We start from the raw sequence: 20210 nt of genomic DNA, 5'->3' as shown, positions 1-20210 counted from the left end.
TGGCAAATAGTACTACGGAGGGACTCGGGAGAAAGAAATTAAGATAACCGCAAACATGAATCCTGAGCTTCCCCCACAGATTCCTCACACAGACGTCGAAGAAGGTCTAATTGAAGATATGATGAAGGACAAGTCGAGAAATCGAATCTGGCCATCTTATCAGGCTGAACGGACGTGGAGTAGTGAAAAGCTCTCTTTTTTCTGCCTGAATCTTTGAAAGGCGAAGTCAGAACTACTTCAACGGTTAAAACGAGTTTTTGGGTAAAAAGATTAGAAGAGGCCTTCAGCATCAAAGGAGGTGCTGCTGCCTTCAGCATCAAAGGAGTAGAAGCTGCCTTCGGCATCAAAGGAGGTGCTGCTGCGACAGACTGCAAGGAACAAGAGGCCATGGGGTCCACAGGAACAGAGGATGCCTGCAACAACGAAGGAGAGGGAGATTGGAAGCTACAGTCTGCATGAGGGTCCAACAGGGCAGGTCCTTGAAAACATGCAGTATCATGGATGGAAAGCATAATGAAGCCCCATCTTATTTTGCAGCATACTATTCTTATATAAGCTACAGAACATACGATATGAACTTCTTATTGAGGGAGCATATTATGTTTTGAACTTTCTTATTCTTATACAATAGTTTTGAACCTTCTTATTGGCGGCATATTATAGTGTTAGTTGTTTCGTGCATCTATCGTTGTATGCTTATATTCTCAATTTGTGTGTCCAGGAAGAGGTTGGCCCAAGAGATTCCTGGGCTCCGTCCATGGGAAGTGTTGGATATAGAGCAGCTAATGGATTTTATGACATACGGTGGGCGATGGTACCGTGGAGACCTGGGCTCTTTTACAACTAGAGCTGATTATGAGAAGGAATGGTTTGAGGATTTCAAGGTAGGTTGTGTGGCTTTTAGGACCCTGGTATAAGAGAGAAAGAATTGTAAATTAAATCTGGATTTTAGTCATTGTGTTGAATGTATAGCTTCAATTTAATCTGTGTCTGCATTGAATTTCAGGAAAAGTGGGATGGTTTATATGAAGATGTCCAAGATGTCTTTTCAAAGACAGATAAGAACGCGTTTGCTGAAAATTACCGGAAGTTAACGAAGAAGTACAAATAGGAAAGGTATACTGGATTTGTAGGTTGTAAGCTGATGCTACTTCTGAATTCTCTTCTTAGCTTGCCATTAACAACTTCTTTCTTTAAGTGCTTCTAGTATATGTATGCATTGATGACTTGCATATTAGAAGAGATGTTATTTTTATCATAGAAAACCTTCTCCAATGTTTAATGTTTTTTTGGAGATTTTCTTCTGATTTTCATTGTAGCTTCATTCCTGTCATATGTCTGCTAGACTATGCTTTTTTTTTTAAATTTCCCCCCTAAAAGAGATTAAACCCTTTTGCTTGCCATTAATCCATTGTGCACTTATCCCAGCCTGATCCCACACACAGCATTATTACTTGTGCCACTTAATATTGTGATGAATTTCATGCATGGTATTCTTCATAAGCAGAGCTCGTGGCTGAAGTACATTGACGAATACCAACCTCGACTGTGGACACTGCTCATATGATAATGCTTATTATGTTACTGTATCAAATAGTCGGTGTACCAAGGGAGTTAATATGCAAGAAGCTTCTCTTTTATAGGTTCGATGGCTGCTTCTTACTATTGGTCCAAGTCATGGGAGACGGTCTGGAAGAGAATAGCTGCATGCTAATTTACAACTACCTTACAGTGCAAGAAACTGCCAGTGCTCAATTTTTGTACCGAGTTTTAAAATAAGGAATGGATTTCAATTTGCCTCATAAAAATGGCATGACATGAAGACAATCAGCTTCATGAGACTCCTTATTTGGACTGACAAAATGGCATAAACTGTGAGTATAGTATAGCTTTGCCATAGTCTTCCTCTTGTGAATGCCTGCTTAATTCAACTTGTGGTTGCACTTTGCCATCAGAACCCCTCACAGAAGATGCTTGCTGCCTTTAGGTGTGCAGAAAAATGATGGTCAACTTTGAAACGATAAAAAGAGTTTTGAACTGTTTAAAATCAGACGTGATTTCAGTATATGCTAGTATCACTCTTGTGGCGTCAAACATGGCATATACAGACCCCAACTAAGACATTAAAGAAGGCCTTAGATTTATATGAAATAATATAAAAAAATTGAGGCGTCAAACATGGCGTATACAGACCTATCTATTTCCAACCAAGACATTAAAGAATGTTTTACATTTATGTGAAATATTATAAAGAAATGAGGCCTCTATTTCTCTATGCACAAATGATACCATTGTTCTCAATGGTTCAGCAGTTGGTGATCTGTTATACACTTTTAAACGGCTAGCATTAGATGGGCGCTGGTTTCTGTTGGCCCATCATCCTACTGAGTTGATCATTGTGTTTTCGGTTTGACAAGGAAAGTGTATCGTCACAATGTTAGAATGTGGCTTGCTTACATTTTTGTTCTTCAAAAACATGCTGAGTGTTCTAGTTCTGCCAATTCACCATGGTGTCACTCTTTCTGGTGTTGCACCTCTAGTAGACAAAATCTGGTTATTTGCTCACAGCTTTGATACATGCATGTTGTCTAGGTAAAGTTGATGTCTATGGGATTTCTTCATATCTGTTGTAGATTGTTACTTGCTTAAAATATGATAAGTGGTGTAGTAAAACACGTTCATTAATTGATTGGTTTATGTTGGAATGGTTTTTATTTTCAAATTTCAAAGTCATTGCATACATGTGGTGTGCTTGTAGGATTTCTCTTTAATCTTAAGAAATAAAATTTTATTGGCTTGGTATGCACATAGGGAGTGCAAATGATCACTTTTCATCTTATTATGAGCTAACACAACAATTTTGCTTTGTTTTCTTGTATATTGTTTGTAATAGGGATCACACATATTACAATATTGAGAGAAAGATCGAGGATCGACAAAAATCAAGAGCTATTGTACTGATTATGTTGAATAATATGCTTTCAAAGCCCATAAAACATAATTCTTTAGCTCACTTTGTCGAAGTATGTGTGCGACCTTGGTAGGTTCTTTGATGACTAAATTTATTTCGTGTTTGAAAATGTCAACCAATTTGTTGCCCATAATATTGCTTTTACAATACCCTTGGACCCTAGAAAATGAATAAAAGTTATTGCACAAGCTCTACACAGGTAGTTAGCTAGAGACGATTTCACAAATTTTAAAAAACGCGTGAAGGCCATATTTGAAGACCTTGTGGTTACAAAAGTGATGAAACCACAACTCTCATATTAAAGAAGCTTTGTGTCTAACTAAACAAGGGAATCGTAGCACAACTAGATCTTAGTTAAGTAAAAAAGTTTAAGGACACGACTTTGAATATCAAGGGTTACTAGAAGACTATTCTTTTAAAGGATTCAATAAATCTTACCTCGTCGTATTTTGTGATGTTGGGGTGGAGGTAGTGAGAAAGTTCAAAAACTAATTTTACATTCTTTCTAAATTAGCATAGTATGATTAATCAAGATGTAGGACATAGGTATTCCTCCTATAATAACAAAGAATATATTCCTTCATCAAAATGTGCTTTTGAAAGAATGTGGCTATGAAGAATTCTAGGTGAATTTGGTACAATCCATATGATCTTTTGTGATAGCATGAGCGCAATTTCTTTATAAAAAAATCCAAAAGATCATAGGAAGGTGAAGCATATTGATGTTTTTTAGTCCATCCATTTGAATCAAATTGAGAAAGGAGAATTTTGCCCCTTCCACTATTGCTTTGAAGAAAATTTGGCACAACTATTTATCAACGCATCGTCAAGGGGTAAATTTCAAGATTTCAAACAAAATCTACATAGAAATGATACCTTTGCTAAAGGAAAGCATTAGAATAGGTTATTTATATGGACTCATTGTATACATAGGCTTGTGTGTGGATTATATTACTGATAAAGGGTATGGGAACCAAACCTATCTTATTCGTATGAATAATTTTTTATGTCTTAATAGAGATATACTTGTAGGTTTTTGGTATATGTACTATCCATCTCTTGTGTGACATACATTCTCTCTCTCTCTCTCTCTCTCTCTCATATCTCATTTTCTATTGAGACATTGCACTTAACCTCTGACCTATGATGAAGCATTTGCAACATTTGTAATGAGCACGATGGAGCATGGAAAGAGGACACTCCATGGAGCATGGAAAGAGGACACTCCATGGATGGAAATGCTAGTATGAGAACTATCATATAGCTATGCTCACCAACAAGTGGTTCCTTAGTTATTCCTGCCTTCTTGTACTTGAGGGTGTGATATGCTGGATTCTTGGATAAGACTTGTACCGATTGATTATCATAGTATATTGTCGTCGGTTTTGTGTCATCAAAATAATCTATTTTTGACAATAGCCTTACCACACATAGAGCTTCACATGCACCTATTGTGAGTGCTCTATATTATGCTTTTGTTGAAGACAAAAATAATTGGCTATCTGTTTGATAGTGATATAGCACCTTGGCCAAAGAAAAATGTGTATACTTGTGTGGATCTCTTGATCTCATGATCTCCTACATAGTCTTTTTAATAGTATCTATGCAATCTTAGATGACTTCCTCTAGATTTTATTCAAAAACTGGTTTGTACCTATACCTCAAGAATCTCTTCTTTGTGATAATCGAAAATGTAAGGGATTTGATGAACTGCTAATAGTATTGTCATTGATTTTAGGAATTTCTAGATCTTTGGTAAGTTCAAACTCCTCTCCATGGGAATGGGTGCAATCTTGCAATCTACCATATGAAGCTTCTTTTGGAGAATATTCACGTATTTTTATTGGCTCATAGAGGTGTGAGTTTCTACAAAACTCAATGCCAAGAAAATAGCAGCCGATAAGTCCAAGATCTTTCATGGGAAACTCAATGCCAAGACAATAGTGGATAAGTCCAAGATCTTTCATGCGAAACTCTATAAATAATTTTTTCTTTAGTTTGATTATAATGAATCTCTCACTACTTTCTATCAAATCCGATAATCTACATACATAAGTGCAATGGTAAGATCTTCCATGTGAACTTTATAGTAGAGAGAATGATTGATCTATCCTAGATCAGCCACATCCTTGCTAGTTCTAGTGTACCAGCTTTTAGAAGCTTGCTTTAAGCCATAGAGACTTTCTTAAGGTGGAAAATTTCATCCCCTTTTCCTAATCAACATACCTTGATAGTTTTTGCATGTAAACTCCGTCTAAGTAGCCCTTGAGAAAATTTGACATCTTGTTGGTACACAATATGGCTAGAGATATATCTTTTTTTTTTGGAAATCCATCTTTGCTATTGGTGCATAAATCTCATCATAATCTTTCCCATACTATTGTGAAAACCTTTTTGCAACTAGTTTGGCTTTGTGCCTTTAAATATTGCGATCTAGAGTGTACTTGATTTTGTACACCCAGTTGTTGTGATTGCCTTCTTTCTTGGTGGCAAGTCACATAAATCTCAAGATTTGGTTTTAAAAAAAGTGTTACCTAATGTTTTGAAAATTAGGATGAACATGGTAGATGCCCTAACTAGCACATTGTTTTGCACATATAAAAAATAATACATACATAGGAAAGTATCCCTAGTATTGAAATGGAAACTAATCCTAGGGTAAAATATTCTAATCATTGCATGTTTTTAACAGGTAGTTGAAGCTATGCCAATCATGGATAATGAGAACTAACTAAATATTAAACATAGTCATGAAGATATATCAATTAAAGATTCCTATTTTTTATTCAATGTGGTTGTAGATACCAATGGAGAGTTATTAAGCTTTGAAAATACATGGTTTACTCTTTAAACCTTGAAAGTAAATGGTTTAAAAAGAAATTATACCTCAAGAGGTGTGAAATGGCAAGAAGTATCATGAAGACAAGTGTCATTAATCCAAGGCATAAGATCCAATGTCCCTAGTTTATCCCCTTCAAATGCTACATTTGTAGCAGCCCCATGACATTTTACCACTCATGGTTGCTTCTTGAGATCTCCACACAAGAGGGGAGAATCCTCACTTCTCATTGGGTAGATAGATTTGGGAGAGTTTCTACCAAAAGCAATGGTAGCTTGCAAAAACACAATATAAGAGAATGTAGATTCCTTGAAAAAATTCATAAAATTTGTAGGCATATATTTATCTCGTATAACTTATATGAGAATATATGCATCTCGTATAGATTTGTAGGCATATATTCATCTCATATAATCTAAAAATTTTTATTTTTTTATTTTTTTGGTTTCTACAATGTCTTTGAATTCTCTAAATTTGTCAAAGACTCTAAGTTTAAATTTTAAAAAGTAGGTATCGAACAATATCTGCTATAGCCATCAATGAATAATAAGTGATCCATTCACAGTATTGGTTTGTGCATACCCTCATACATTGGAGTGCACCAAGTTAAGAGTTCCTCTTGCTCTAGTTTGTGCTTCTACCAAAGTTCTTTTTGGCTCACTTTCCAAAACAATACGCTTCACAAAACTTTTCAAGAAAGCCGAGTCTCAAAATTCCACTTGCCATATTCTGACGTTTGAGTTGTGTTGAATTTTGAAGTTGACATATCCATATCCTTTATTCACTAATTTTGAAAGTTGCATTGCTTGGCAATCTATTGACATTGCATAATGATCTGATATTGATGCTAGTATTTTGAATAATCTACCTTCTTTAATTTCTTTTGCAACGAGTTGATATCCTTTGATTTTGTCTCTGATTAGGCATTGATTTCCATCAAAGATAACCCTATAATTTATTCTTGTCAATTGTCCAACTGACAAGAGATTCTTGCTAAGACTTTGAACATAGGGTACAAAATCTATGAATCCTTTGTGTCTTGTAAAGCTATCCAAGGGAATTTCCTTTTCCTTGCGTAGGAGGTGGTATATTATTAATTGCATAGATCACATTCTTGGATCCTTTCAAACCATTATTTATGTCTTGTCATATGAGATGATTAATCACTACCAATATACCCTTGGCCATGACCAATTTCTTATACATTGTTTGACATGATGACTACATTTGCCTTTTGATTTTTTTAAAGGATGCATTTTTCCATCCATACTTTTAGTATGTTGACGTTCAATTGTGCACACTCCCCAAGTACTGGTAACTTAGTGCTTGGTGACCGATGCGTGCACAGTGCTCAGTAGAAGGATGCTCTCTCTTGCACTTTGATGATTGCTTGGCTAGCGTTCTTACGGATGTAGAACCACATCAAAGAACTGATGGGGTTTGTGTTGCATGGGTGAAATCGTATGAAGAGAGCATGCAAACGACCAATATGAGCATTACTTGATGTGGCAGCAATGGAAGTAGAACTATTGGCAAAAGCTGAGTCTCGACAGTACAAGAACAAGGATAGGAGGAAAGGCAACCGGGGTAGGATCTTGAGCAATCTAGCATTCAAAGGGGACCAAGGAATCTAGCCAGATGCCAAGTGATACCTGATCATGTACAACTATGGGCCAAAATTTCAATGTGCTTTCCCGTTGAAGACTTGCTAGACTTGGTGGTCAAACGCTTTGGTGAACACCGATAGTAGACAATACATTTCCTGTTTAGTTGAATAACTAGCAAGAACTACTAGCTATGAGTAGTTGTGGGGTATGTTGCCTGCACTCTTCTTGACTCCAATGAACTTTGACAAAAAACAAAAGAAGGGACATTCTAACTTGCAAAAAAACTTTTCCAGAAATGCTATCAAATGCTACATGTTTTGGTGATGTTTAGGAGGAATTGAATATAGTTTCTTGTAAATGGTGATATGAGAAGGGAAAAGTCTCAAGGAAAAATTATGATGATGTTAATGTTAATGCAATTTTGGGCACATTTTTTGTGTAAACACGGTCACACCAATGCATCTGGAGTGACCCGAAACCCTCCAAAATTTTGATGCAAAATGTGGATCTTCCAACATCAGCAACGTGTCTGGAGGGCCCTTAAACCCCTAAAACAACTTTTTTTTTTGCGCCTAGATCAAGGCAAAAAAACCCCTTGAAAATGTCATTTCTCCCTCATTTAGAGTCCGATTTTGGTGATTCAAAAGTCATTTTTGGGGTTTGGAGTCTCTCCGGACGCATTAGCGATATCAAAATATCCAAACTCTACATCAATTTTTTGCTCCATGTTAGGAAAAATTTTTCGAATAACAAGTCATGCTAGCACACGTTCTAGCCTGCAAAGGAACTTTCCCATAAATGCAATGAAATGCTACAGTTTTGGTGTTGTTTAGGAGGAATTGAATGTAGTTGCTTATAGATGGTAATATGAGAAGGGAAAAGTCTCAAGGAAACATTATGATAATGTTGCATGTGATTTTGATCGATAGATTAGTCTTTTAATGATCATGTAAATTATTCACATGGCATTCATGGCAAATTTGAATGAAAAGCCTGAAATAAATGAATGGAAAGAAAAATCTTTAAAGAATGAGAGAAATGCACATTCTCATGTTTTGTCCCTCTTTCATGCATTAGACCCTTGTCTCATGCATTAGCCCTTTGTTCAAGCCAAGAAATTTTGCATTTGTTTTCATGCAAAATGAGGAGACAAGCCCCAAAGATAGAGGATGTTCTAAACATTCAATAATTTATGAGACAACTAAGAGTCTTCAAACTCAATGATGGTGATGATGCATGCGTCAACATATTGTTGCTTGTGAATGTAGTCCATCCATTTTTCTTGCTGGTTACAGACCGAGTAGTATGCCAACTCAAACATAGAAGACACTCTTTGCTAGCTTCAAGGATATACCTACTTGGCTACACCTATCAGAGACTTTGCCCAAGTATCCAAGCTATGTAGACATTAATGTGTACACACACAAATCATCCAAGTAAATAGTAATGATCTCAATCAGGTTGTGTCAAAACATTTCTAACATGAATCTTTGGAAAGTTGATGGCATATTCTACAGTCCAAATGGCATGAACTTCGTGGTATACACATCCCGTTTTGTAGTAAATGCAGCCTTTGATGACTGGTCCTTGGTGGCAATAGATATCTGACTATAGCCAGTGTAGCCATCCACAAACAAATACATCTCGTGATCGGCAACTTGGTTCAAGATTCCATCTATTAATGAAATTGGGAACGGATGTGGTACAATTTGGGCTTTGAGTTTCTTGTAGTCCATAAAAACTTAGAGTTTACCATTCTTCTTGGGTACTGCTGTAATAGAAAATAATCAATCACTTGTGTCAATGGCATAAATGAAACTTCTTCGAATTAGCTTGACAAGTTTAGCCTTGACTTGCTTGGCATAATTTGGATTCATGTAGTAACATTGTTGCCTACTCTCTCCCTCCTCCTCCTCCTCCTCTCTCCTCCTCCTCCCTCCTCCTCCTCTCTCCTCTCTCTTCTTTTCCCCATGCTCTTACACCTTCTCTCTCTCCCACTCCTATGCTCCCCCTAAACCCTTTGTTCCTTATTCCTTAAACTCCATGATCTACGAGGGAGACGAGTTCTCCACCATGTACTCTACCCTGAACCTTGGAATCTCCTTCTAACCCTGGAACCTCCTTCTAAACCCTGGAACTCCTTCTAAACCCTGGACCTCCTTCTGAACCCTGGAACCTCCTTCTGAACCCTGGAACCTCCTTCTGAACCCTAGAACCTCCTTCTGAAACCTGGAACCTCCTTCTAAACCGTGGAACTCCTTCTAAACCCTGGAACCTCCTTCTAACCCTAGAACCTCCTTCTGAACCTTGGAACCTCCTTCTAACACTGGAACCTCCTTCTAACCCTTAAACTCCTCCTAAACCCTACAACCCCCAATGAAGGCGAAAGCCTTCATTACCTCAACCATGATGATACACGTTCCTTTTACACATGCATGCACTTTGTTTGCTTACCACACTTAAGCCTATGTCTCTTACCGGAACACGACTTGAGGTCCTAAGCTACACGTATACTACAACGACAACCCCAATATATCTGTAGGTGACAAAAAGCCTCGAAACCCTGCATACTGAGAGAACCCAGCTCTTCCTACGAAAGTAGTAGGAAAGAGCTAACATTTGGCACCGTTGCCGAGGAGAGTTTTTTATTTCTTCTCTTTTTTTACCCCCCTCCCATTTCCACCTCCCCCTCCCCCTCCCCCTCCCCCCTCCATCTCCCCCTCCCCCCTCCATCTCCCCCTTCCCCCTCTATCTCCAACACCCCCTCCCTCTTTCCCTCCCCCTCTCTCTCTCTCTCTCTCTCTCTCTCTCTCTCTCTCTCTCTCTCTCTCTCTCTTTCCCTCCCCCCTCCATCTCCACCACCCCCTCCCCCTCCCCCTCCCCCCTCCATCTGCACCTCCCCCTCCCCCTCCATCTCCACCTCCCCCTCCCCCTCCCCCCTCCATCTCCACCTCCCCCTCCCCCTCCCCCCTCCATCCCCACCACACCCTTCCCCCTCCATCTCCACCTCCCCCTCTCCCTCCCCCCTCCATTTCCACCACCACCACCACCACCCCCTCCCCCCTCCCCCCTCCATCTCCACCACCCCCTCCCCCCCTCCCCTCTCCATCTCCACCACCCCCTCCCTCTTTCCCTCCCTCTTTCTTTCTCTCTCTCTTACACTCTCTCTCTATTTATCTCTCTCTCTCTCTCTCTCTCTCTCTCTCTCTTTCTCACACTCTCTCTCTCTCTTTCTCTCTCTCTCTCTCTCTCTCACTCTCTCTCTTTCTCACTCTCTCTCTTTCTCTTACACACACACACACACTCTCTCTCTCTCTTACTCTCTTTCCCTCTCTCTCTTGTCTCTCTCTACTCTCTCTCTCACTCTCTCGTGGGTCTTGGTGGTTGAGGCTCTGGTTTGTGTCGTTGTGTGTGTTGTGTTCGATCCCCTGTGATCGACTTCGGATGAGTCAGAATTGGCTCCTTGGGATTGTTCCTACGAAGTAAAATCCTCTCTCTCTCTCTCTCCATGTATAAGCCATCCTTCCCCATCAAGTTTTGTAAAACCCACGTGAATTTTGGTGGTTGAGGCTCTGGTTTGTGTCGTTGTGTGTGTGGTGTTCGATCCTTTGTGATCGACTTCGGATGAGTCAGAATTGGCTCCTTGGGATTGTTCCTACGAAGTAAAAAACTCTCTCTCTCTCTCTCTCTCTCTCTCTCTCTCTCATTCTCTCGTCCTCCCTCTCCTTCCCCCCCCTCTCTCTATTTCCCCCCCCCTTTCTCTCTCTCTCCCCCTCCCCCTTACCCCCCCTCTCTCTACGACCCCCCTCCCTCTTCTCTCTCGCCCCCTCTCTCTACCACCCCCCTCCCCCTCTCTGTAACCCCCCCACCCCCGGCCGCCCTGCAGAGCCGCCCTGCCATGCGGCGCTCACGCAGCGGTGCCATCCCCAAGGTGGCGCGTCGATGGTGCCCTGCCCTGCCAGCGGTAGCGCCGGCTTGGCGCACCCGCCCCGACGCCCGCCCGCACCCTCCCCACTCCCACGGCGTTGCCCCGCAGCGCCGCCCCGCCTGCGCCCTCCCCCGCCTGCTGCCCCGCCCACCACCCGCCCCCCTCTCACCCTCCCCTCTCCCCTCCCCTCCCCTCCCCTGCATCACCACCCGCCCCCTCCCCCGCCCGCCGCCCCGCCCATCACCCGCCCCCCTCTCACCCTCCCCTCTAACCCCCCCACCCCCCGATCGCGTCCCGCCGCCCCCCTCTCACCCTCCCCTCTCCCCTCCCCCCCTGCTCAAAACCCCGCCACCCACCCCCCTGCATCGCCGTTGGGGAAGCCCCCCCCCCAAAGTACCCATATTAAAAAAAAAAAGCCCTAACCTAACCCTCGGATTAGCCTAACCTAGGTTAGGTTAATCCCATTAAGGTTCGGTTAGTCTAACCTCGATTTAGTTTACCTTAGGTTATATACCTAACCTTCAGTTAGTCACTAACTATAGTTAGTGCATTCAGTTAGGTTAGTATTAACCTACATTATGTTAGTTTTACCCTTAGCTCAGTTAGTATAACTGTTAGTTAGTTACCCTAACTAGGTTAGTTGCACTAACTGTGGCCAGTTTAACATTAACTAGGTTAGGTTAGACTAACTGTTAGGCATCTAACTAGACAACTAGGTTAGTTAACCTAACTGGATTAACTTGGTTCCAACCCCTCAGTTGGAATTCAAGTCCATTCACACCACCTTTAGAACCCCCCCCAAGGTCAATTTTACCCCTACATTAACCCCTTGTAACTCATTCGTTTGGGACCCAAATTGAACCCCGTTTGAACCCAAATTTCACACACAAAAACACCACGCTACGGGGTATTTTTCCAACCATTTGCACACCATTTTGGCATCCCTAACACTCGCTCATTCACGCCCCCGTGTGGGCCCCGTTTCGCACAAATTTGCTCATATCTTCATGCCGTAACCTCTGATTAACGATCCGTCTACACCAGCACATTTTCCTACACACGTAGGACAATCTTAGGCACTTTATTAACATGACGGTCACTACAAAAATTAACACCACTCTAACCCTCCCAACAACACTACATCCACACCCGCACTTGTGGCAGAGACACCCTTGGCAAATCTCACCCAATCTGCATGCAGCTACGTTCCGGCCAATGCCTTCGACTCCAATGCTTGCCAGATCTGCAAATAACTTTTCTGCAACAACCGCCCCCACCAATCCTTTACCCCGAATCCCCCCCTGAGATTCAACCACTCCCTTTAACTCCTCCACGACCCAACATGGCTGGACGCCATCATGACAATGATGAGGATATCGACCTCAATGCCGAGGCTGACAATTTCTTCAATTGAAGAAATAACAACAATCAAGACCGACGCCCCTTGGGAAAACTGGAACTTCCCAAATATAATGGTACGGGAGACCCAACCGATTCCTCCAGCATTTTGATGCCGCATGCCGTGCAGGTGGAGATCAATCCCATGAAACCAAGGTGGCTTGGTTTCCCATGGCCTTAACTGATGAAGTGCCTGAATGGTACCTAGACCTTCTAGTGGAAGAGCGCACCACATGGGAACTACTTCAAACCGAATTCAAACGACGCTTTCAAACGGAGAGGCTACAAGATGATCCCGCTCTCCAACTCAGCAAGATCGAACAAGGCCGGAGAGAAGATGTACGCACGTACCTTGGTAAGATGAAACGATTAATCGCCAAATGTGACCCACGCCTAGATTCAAAGTACCTCACGGCATGGTTCATTACAGGACTCAGAAAGAAAATCCGAAAGGATATGAAAAAGATAAGCAGCTATGAAATGTTTAGTGCTGCTCATGCGGCAGCCATTGACATCGAGGATGGCATGACCGACTCAGACACTAGCAGTGATGACAACAAGTCTAATACACGAGATAAGCGCTCGAAAAAGGGTAAATCAAAGGACACTGCCGAAACATCCAATGAAGATCATCACCTAGAGGCCATGACCATGAAGCTGAAAGAAGATATGATGCAAGCCATGGATCAAAAACTCCACTTGTCTCAACCGCCAACTTAGACATATCCACGGCGAGAAAATGTCTGGTGTCCACACTGCCTAGCAAATCATACAGCAAATGAGTGCCCGGTCCTCAAATCCAGGATCACTGCACAAGCAAATCCACCACCAAGGTTGTGGTGCCATATCTGATCATCGACGGCGCAACAACCCGCCTCGACCTCAATAATACCAAGCGGCACCCATACCAGTGTACAGGCAACCGACACTTGCACAAGCGCCCCCAACTCCAAGGCTAAATCCTGTACCCATTCGGACACAAGTCCCACAACTACTCAGGAATCCAAATCCATGACCATACCCAAGAGCACCAAATCTAGCTCCTCAGGCAATTCCAATACATCAATTACAAGCCGAGGAGGTAGACTCGCCATTTGAGTATGAAGCAGAGTACCCAGTGTACTATGTAGAAGGTGCAGAGGGTCTAATACCAGTTTATGCAAATCAAGTATGACCCAACACATTTCGAGCACCAATCAAGTGTTACGGTTGTGGAGAAAATCATCGAATCGCAGAGTGCCCTCATCGTGGTAGCCCAGCTACTTTCCAACCACTCTGCAGAGATTGTGGCATAGGACATGCGTGCATGGATTGTCCCATGAAAAATAAGATCCTAGAACAAACAGAGGTTAAGCTTGATGTCCCCATCGGCATCATTGGGGTGGACCATCAAAGTCTGGGTCCGGCAAGTGTAAAGTCACAACCTGTCAATGTAATTACATGCCAACAGAAAGAGGCCACCAAGGACCCTAACATTCTAATCCAACCAAAGCGCCTTCTGAAAAAGAAAGCACAAGTGCCTCCACCTTTGTTAAGCAATGAGCAGCCGAGCTCATCCACATCAACTCTCGAGCCTCAAATAAAAGAAGCTCCATACCCGCATGCAGAGGTGGAGAAGGCTCATTTTCAGGTACTTCAACAATGGGTCCAAAATGAATAAGCTCAATTTGAGGCTGAGAAATAAGCTCAAGACCCAATCCATGACTTGGCCCCGCAAAGTATTGATGCTATACTCGAGCCTTTGTGTTCCAACAACAAAATCCACAACAGAATGTACCACCACGTCAACTTGAAGGAGTCACACTCTCTAGCATCCTGAGTTGCCTTGTGTCAATTCTCATTGGAATCCTCTTACGGAATTGTCCCAATCTCTAGGAGAGTTTCAAAGGATGGATTGAACTCGCAAATCCCCCTCCACCTATGAATGACATTGAAGATATCCCTGTGCGGATGGGTGAGAGAGATGACATACACAACATTACTGTGCCTTTGATCCACAAGGCATATAATGAGGTCCAAGCCATAGTGGATGGTGGAGCAGGTGTAAATGTCCTATCCAAGGAGCTCTACAAAGAATGGGGTCTCCCACCAATGCAAAAGGCTAATTTTAACATACGCCTTCCCGATGATTCACGGGCTAAACCCTTGGGGATAGTGAATGGCGTGTCCACAAAGATCGCAGGAGTTTGCTTTTCCCTTCGATTCACAATCTTGGATCTCCCCAAAAAATCCTATCAAATCTTACTGGACGTCCTTGGATACGGGAAGCATCAGTCCTCCATGACTGGGGAACTGATAGACTGACAATCTAGAATCGAGACACTGCAGTCAGGGTGAATGTGGGGATAGGAGCTATTAAACCAATTGTGCCTAGAGCATTGGATGACACATCTTCCACGACAATCTCTAGCAAATCAGCTCCCCGGCAACGGTGCCAAATGTTGGCTCTTTCCTACTGCTTTCGTAGGAAGAGCTAGGTTCCCTCAGTATGCAGGGTTCTGAGGCTTTTTGTCACCTACAGATATATTGGGGTTGTCGTTGTAGTATACGTGTAGCTTAGGACCTCGAGTCGTGTTCCGGTGAGAGACGTAGGCTTAAGTGTGGTAAGCAAACAAAGTGCATGCATGTGTAAAAGGAATGTGTATCATCATGGTTGAGGTAATGAAGGCTTTCGCCTTCATTGGGGGTTGTAGGGTTTAGGAGGAGTTTAAGGGTTAGAAGGAGGTTCCAGGGTTAAAAGGAGGTTCCAGGGTCCAGAAGGAGGTTCCAGGGTTAGAAGGAGGTTCCAAGGCTTAGAAGGAGCTCCAAGGTTTAGAAGGAGGTTCTAGGGTTCAGGAGGTTCTAGGGTTCAGAAGGAGGTTCCAGGGTTAGAAGGAGGTTCTAGGGTTTAGAAGGAGTTCCAGGGTTTAGAAGGAGTTCCAGGGTTTAGAAGGAGGTTCCAGGTTTAGAAGGAGGTTCCAAGGTTCAAGGTAGAGTACATCGCACCAGCAAAAAGAAGTGTTGAAAGATGACAAGGCCTATCTCACATCCAACTTTCCATATCTAACCACTCTTTCAGCCAACATCATAACCTCACTTACCCTTGCTGCTACCACCCTCTTAACCTTCCCGAGCTCCATCCTAACATCTATTCCCTCCATCGTCTCTATGCTCATGCCTCTCATTATTTTCAACTAACCCAACACTCACAAACTTACGAGCCCCTCACACCTAGCTTTTTCCCCTCCCTTGCTAATCCTACCCTTGAGGATTACCAAGCTGCTCAAACCATTTGTCCAGTTCTTCCCCCCCTCCCCTCTGCTCCCCCTTCCACCACTATCACTCTACCATATTTCTCCCCAATGTCCCCCAATTCTCTCCCTGCCTCATCTTCACCTCCGACACTTCTGGTGCTTCCATCAGCAGAAAATGACACAGTATTTGATTTTGAATATCAGGATCCGGATAATCCAATTCGTATGCCCATGCCAAGTTCCAATGATGGGTATGATTTTGATGAGATACCACTTCCCAGTAACCCCATCAAGGAATTTTGGAGCAAATATCATGATATGAAAACTCGAGGTGGATGGACCCTGGACAACTTTCATACCAACCTTCGTCAGCATCAAATTAGTGAAGGTTGGATTAGCAAGTTGGATCCACAACCTGATTGGCACCCTCCCAAGCTCTTTGATGTAATCTTCTTAAAAGAGTACTTATGGGCACCTCCATGTCTCAGAACCCATCCCAAGTTCTATGCAGTTCCACGGCGTAAAAAATGGGAAGCCAACATACACACTTTGGCTGAAGATCGAGTCATTCATTGGCCAATGATCGAACCCTACTCTGGTGTAGAATGGAATATCCAAGGCACAATGGTCCGAGCACTTCAGCAGCATGAACAAATAATGCGCAGCAATATTGATCGCTTCCTTCCCCAAAGTGCTATATTCTGTAAAACATTGGAATTCATTCTGGAGGTCCCATGTTACCTTGATTCCCATTTGCCTCCACTCAGCTTTAATCCCAATGAAAGGGTTGATGCTCAGATTACAAGCTGGCTCTATCAAAGAGTGATCTTCTTAGAGGCATGCCACATATCTCTATTCGAGCAAATGGTGGATACAGGCTACCTGGAAACTGTGCAAAAATTGTATGGTGCTAAGGCTTTACAGCAGGATCGACTGGCACAACACAAGTTCCACAGCCACTGTACTAAAAACATGGCAACCCAGGTACATGCTTGCAATTAGCCATAACCCGAGGACGGGTAATAAAATGGATCCGGGAGTATGTTGACTCTGTGCCAACATGAACTTATGTAGAAAGAGAATGTGATACAACTTTGTGATACAAGTTTGTGTTACAACTTTGTGTTACAACTTTGTGATACAACTTTGTGTTACAACTTTGTGTTACAACTTCTACATGTAGAAAGAGAATGTGTTACAACTTTGTGTTACCACTTTGTGATACAACTTTGTGTTACAACTTTGTGTTACAACTTCTGCATGTAGAAAGAGAATGTGTTACAACTTTGTGTTACAACTTTGTGATACAACTTTGTGTTACAACTTCATGTTACAACTTTGTGATACAACTTTGTGTTACAACTTTGTATTATAACTTTGTGTTACAATTCCTACATGCAAAGAGAGAAGCTCTCCAACTTGTATAAATACCCCATAATGGAATGAAGCCCACACTCTTTGGGGCATTGTGTTGAGTCTGCTTTGGTATTCCAAGCATTTGTCTCAAGTCTCCATGCTTCCTTGCACTCCACGTCCAAAAGCATGTCCTAACCTTGCAACTCCTCCTCCCCTCTCCTCCAACCTTGCAACCCACCCTCTCCCTCTCCTCCTCCCTCCTCCTTCTTCCTCCTCCTCCTCCCTCCTCCTCCTCCTCCTCTCTCCTCCTCCTCCCTCCTCCTGCTCTCTCCTCTCTCTTCTTTCCCCCATGCTCTTACACCTTCTCTCTCTCCCACTCCTATGCTCCCCCTATAATAGGGATGAGTTGTGTCACTAACTTTTATAATGGTTCTCTTTCAGATCAAACATGGCATTTGTCTCTATCTTTGGAGTTTTGAGTTTTGTTATGGGTTTCGCCATTGATCCTATTAGAGAGTGTGAGGGTGGTGGATATCCCAAGAGTTGGTGAGTTTTGCACTTGCGTAGAGTTCTCACTTGCAATTGAGGGTTAAGGACTTGATGAGAGGGTCAGGTGGTTTGCCTGCTTGTTATTTTCATGGGTTACACAACCCATGAGGGTCTGAGCTCCACATATAAGCGGCTACCATGGTTGTGTACTCACTAAAAAGGCTTTCTCACTTATTTAGCACTTGCACTTCACTTGTCTAATCATTATTTGTGTGTATTGGGCTTATTTATTTGATGGATGATTAGTGTCAACACATATGGGTATCACTCACTTGTTTTGGGAACAAAGGCACTTATCACCTTTGGGATTTATTATGTGGTATGCTTAGTAGTAGGTTTTCCATTGAGTGATGAAAGGGGGTTGGGATTTTGCTTGAGTGATGATAAAAAGTCCTTGTGAGGAGTTTATTTCTACCATTGAGATAAGAAATGGAGTGTTGAGAGGGTTAGGGCTTGTTCTTGGTAGGTGTGTTGGTTTGGATTTCTTCCATGGGAATTCATTCTCCTGAGGTCCCAATCTTCGTGAAGGGATTAATTGTGTTGTTGCATTCACTTGTGACAAGAAATGCACATTACAATCATGAGATGGAGACATATTCTTGAACCCATGCCCGAGTACAAGGGCCATGCGGTCTTGGTTGAGGTTTGTCTACCCTCTTCTCAAGTAGTTGGGCTTGCTCACTCTCCTCCATGAATGCGGTGCTTCGATAATTGTTCCTCTCCATCAAATATCTCTTTTTACTCAGGGAGGGGTGGGAAGTTCAGAAGCGAGAAGAGTTCCTTGTTTGGAGTGAAGCTTGGGAAACAAAGGTTGCTTTCATCAGCCAACATCTCGGGTACAGAGTTGGTAGAGCTATAGATTGCATGACAAGGAACTTCATGCGCACGAGTAGTCCCATAAGTCAATGCCAAGCTCGCAAGAGTCGAGGTATGGCTAGATTTGGAAGCTGAGGCTAAGTTGGAGGGAAGCTCTGTCCCTCCATAATCCACCTCCATCTCTCCACACAGACATTCCTAGTTCATTTGAATAGGGGTTAGTCTTCTTGAAAGTCCCATGGTCAGTCATTGTGGGGGTACAATCAACCAATTTAGTGGGTGGTATTTTAGCTCATTATATAGTACCTTTGGTTAGAGTTGGTTCTCTTGGTCAGCATGTGTGCACCTACAATTGGAGTGTAGTGTGGTTTGCATTTAGAGCCAGAGACATGTGGAGGTAGTCATCAGAATTGGGTCTCATTAGTTGGTAGTCCATTCATTCGGAGTCCTGGTCAATCTATTGGGTTGGATTTCTTAGGATGATTTCAGTTTGTCTTGGTTTGGTGTTGTGTTACTCTGCAAGGTTGGAGGACATGGCAAAAAGGATAGCCTCCAGTTTCTACAGAAGAATTGAAATCGTGACTCCTCTATATAATCATAGCACTCAAACCACCTAAGTAACCCACGAACCTTGAGTTGCATAGTTTCCACATTTGTTTAACCTTTTTTAGATCCACCCTTCTCAAGTTTATAACTTTATATCCATAGATTGGATTACATTAATCCAAAAATGAGAATTACTTAGTGTCATATGCTTTGTTTGATTATGCATGCAGTTCTAGCTATTGAAAAGAACATAAAAATTATTATCAATTGCATGGATTTTAAGTGCTCTCATGGGAAGGATGCATATGCGCATGGGTATGAAACAAAGAGGGACACAAGCATGGCACGCATGGCTGCTGATGAATTATTCATTGCTCCCCAATCCCATAATGATTTGATTTCATTCATTGGAAGTATTAATTATTACAAAACCTCTATCCCAAGCTTCCTTGGGCTGATAAGACCTTTAATAAACTTGAGGAATGCAAATAAATTTGCAATGGAATGTCAAATTAGCTTTAAAGCTCTAAACTTTAGCTATGTAGAGTGATATTTTTTGAGACATCTTTATTACAGCAATGATGAAGTAGTTAGACAAGGCATTTTATAGAACATACTTTCTTGAGACTAAGTTCCAAATGTTAGTGTAGTGTGTGATTTGGGTTGTTTGTAATCTTGTGCATCACATTTTTGGAATGTGTAGATTAGTTTAAACAATAAGTTTGTTAAGCAGCGCATAACTAATGGCTCCAATAAGCTACCCATGTGCAATATATTCCCAAAACCTTAAAAGAAATGGATACACTTGATCATGCTTTGACATGAATGGGCTTCTTTTATATCTCTAATTGAAATTATCCTTTTCATCTTGCTTTTCATGCTTGATTGCATGCCATGATGAATATAAAGGAGTTGTGTAATCATTAAGCTTAGTTTAGTGCAATTTATCATTAACTCATGCACAATT

General features: G+C 42.0%; 1 protein-coding gene across 3 annotated transcripts in view; it reads left to right on the top strand.

Moving 5' to 3' along the window:
* The window catches only part of LOC147902706 (protein TIC 56, chloroplastic-like), a 38654-nt gene extending 35672 nt beyond the window's left edge, over positions 1–2982 (top strand). Inside the window, exons 4-6 of one of the 3 annotated variants that reach the window (XM_087374096.1) lie at positions 722–884; positions 1007–1116; positions 2894–2982. In XM_087374096.1, the coding sequence (XP_087230222.1) occupies positions 722–884; positions 1007–1111 (268 nt within the window). In that variant the 3' untranslated portion in view covers positions 1112–1116; positions 2894–2982. Of the gene's footprint in view, positions 1–721; positions 885–1006; positions 1117–1507; positions 2232–2893 lie in introns of those variants that run through there. The other 2 variants (XM_087374095.1, XM_087374094.1) reach the window with 2 other exon arrangements.
* The last annotated feature ends 17228 nt before the right edge of the window (positions 2983–20210 follow it).

The sequence above is a fragment of the Dipteris shenzhenensis genome, chromosome 4 (assembly GCF_047967505.1).
Source record: "Dipteris shenzhenensis isolate YYH24624 ecotype China chromosome 4, Dip_SZ_1.0, whole genome shotgun sequence".
In the NCBI taxonomy this organism is placed as follows: domain Eukaryota; kingdom Viridiplantae; phylum Streptophyta; class Polypodiopsida; order Gleicheniales; family Dipteridaceae; genus Dipteris; species Dipteris shenzhenensis.
This window is presented reverse-complemented; position numbering and strand designations above follow the sequence as displayed.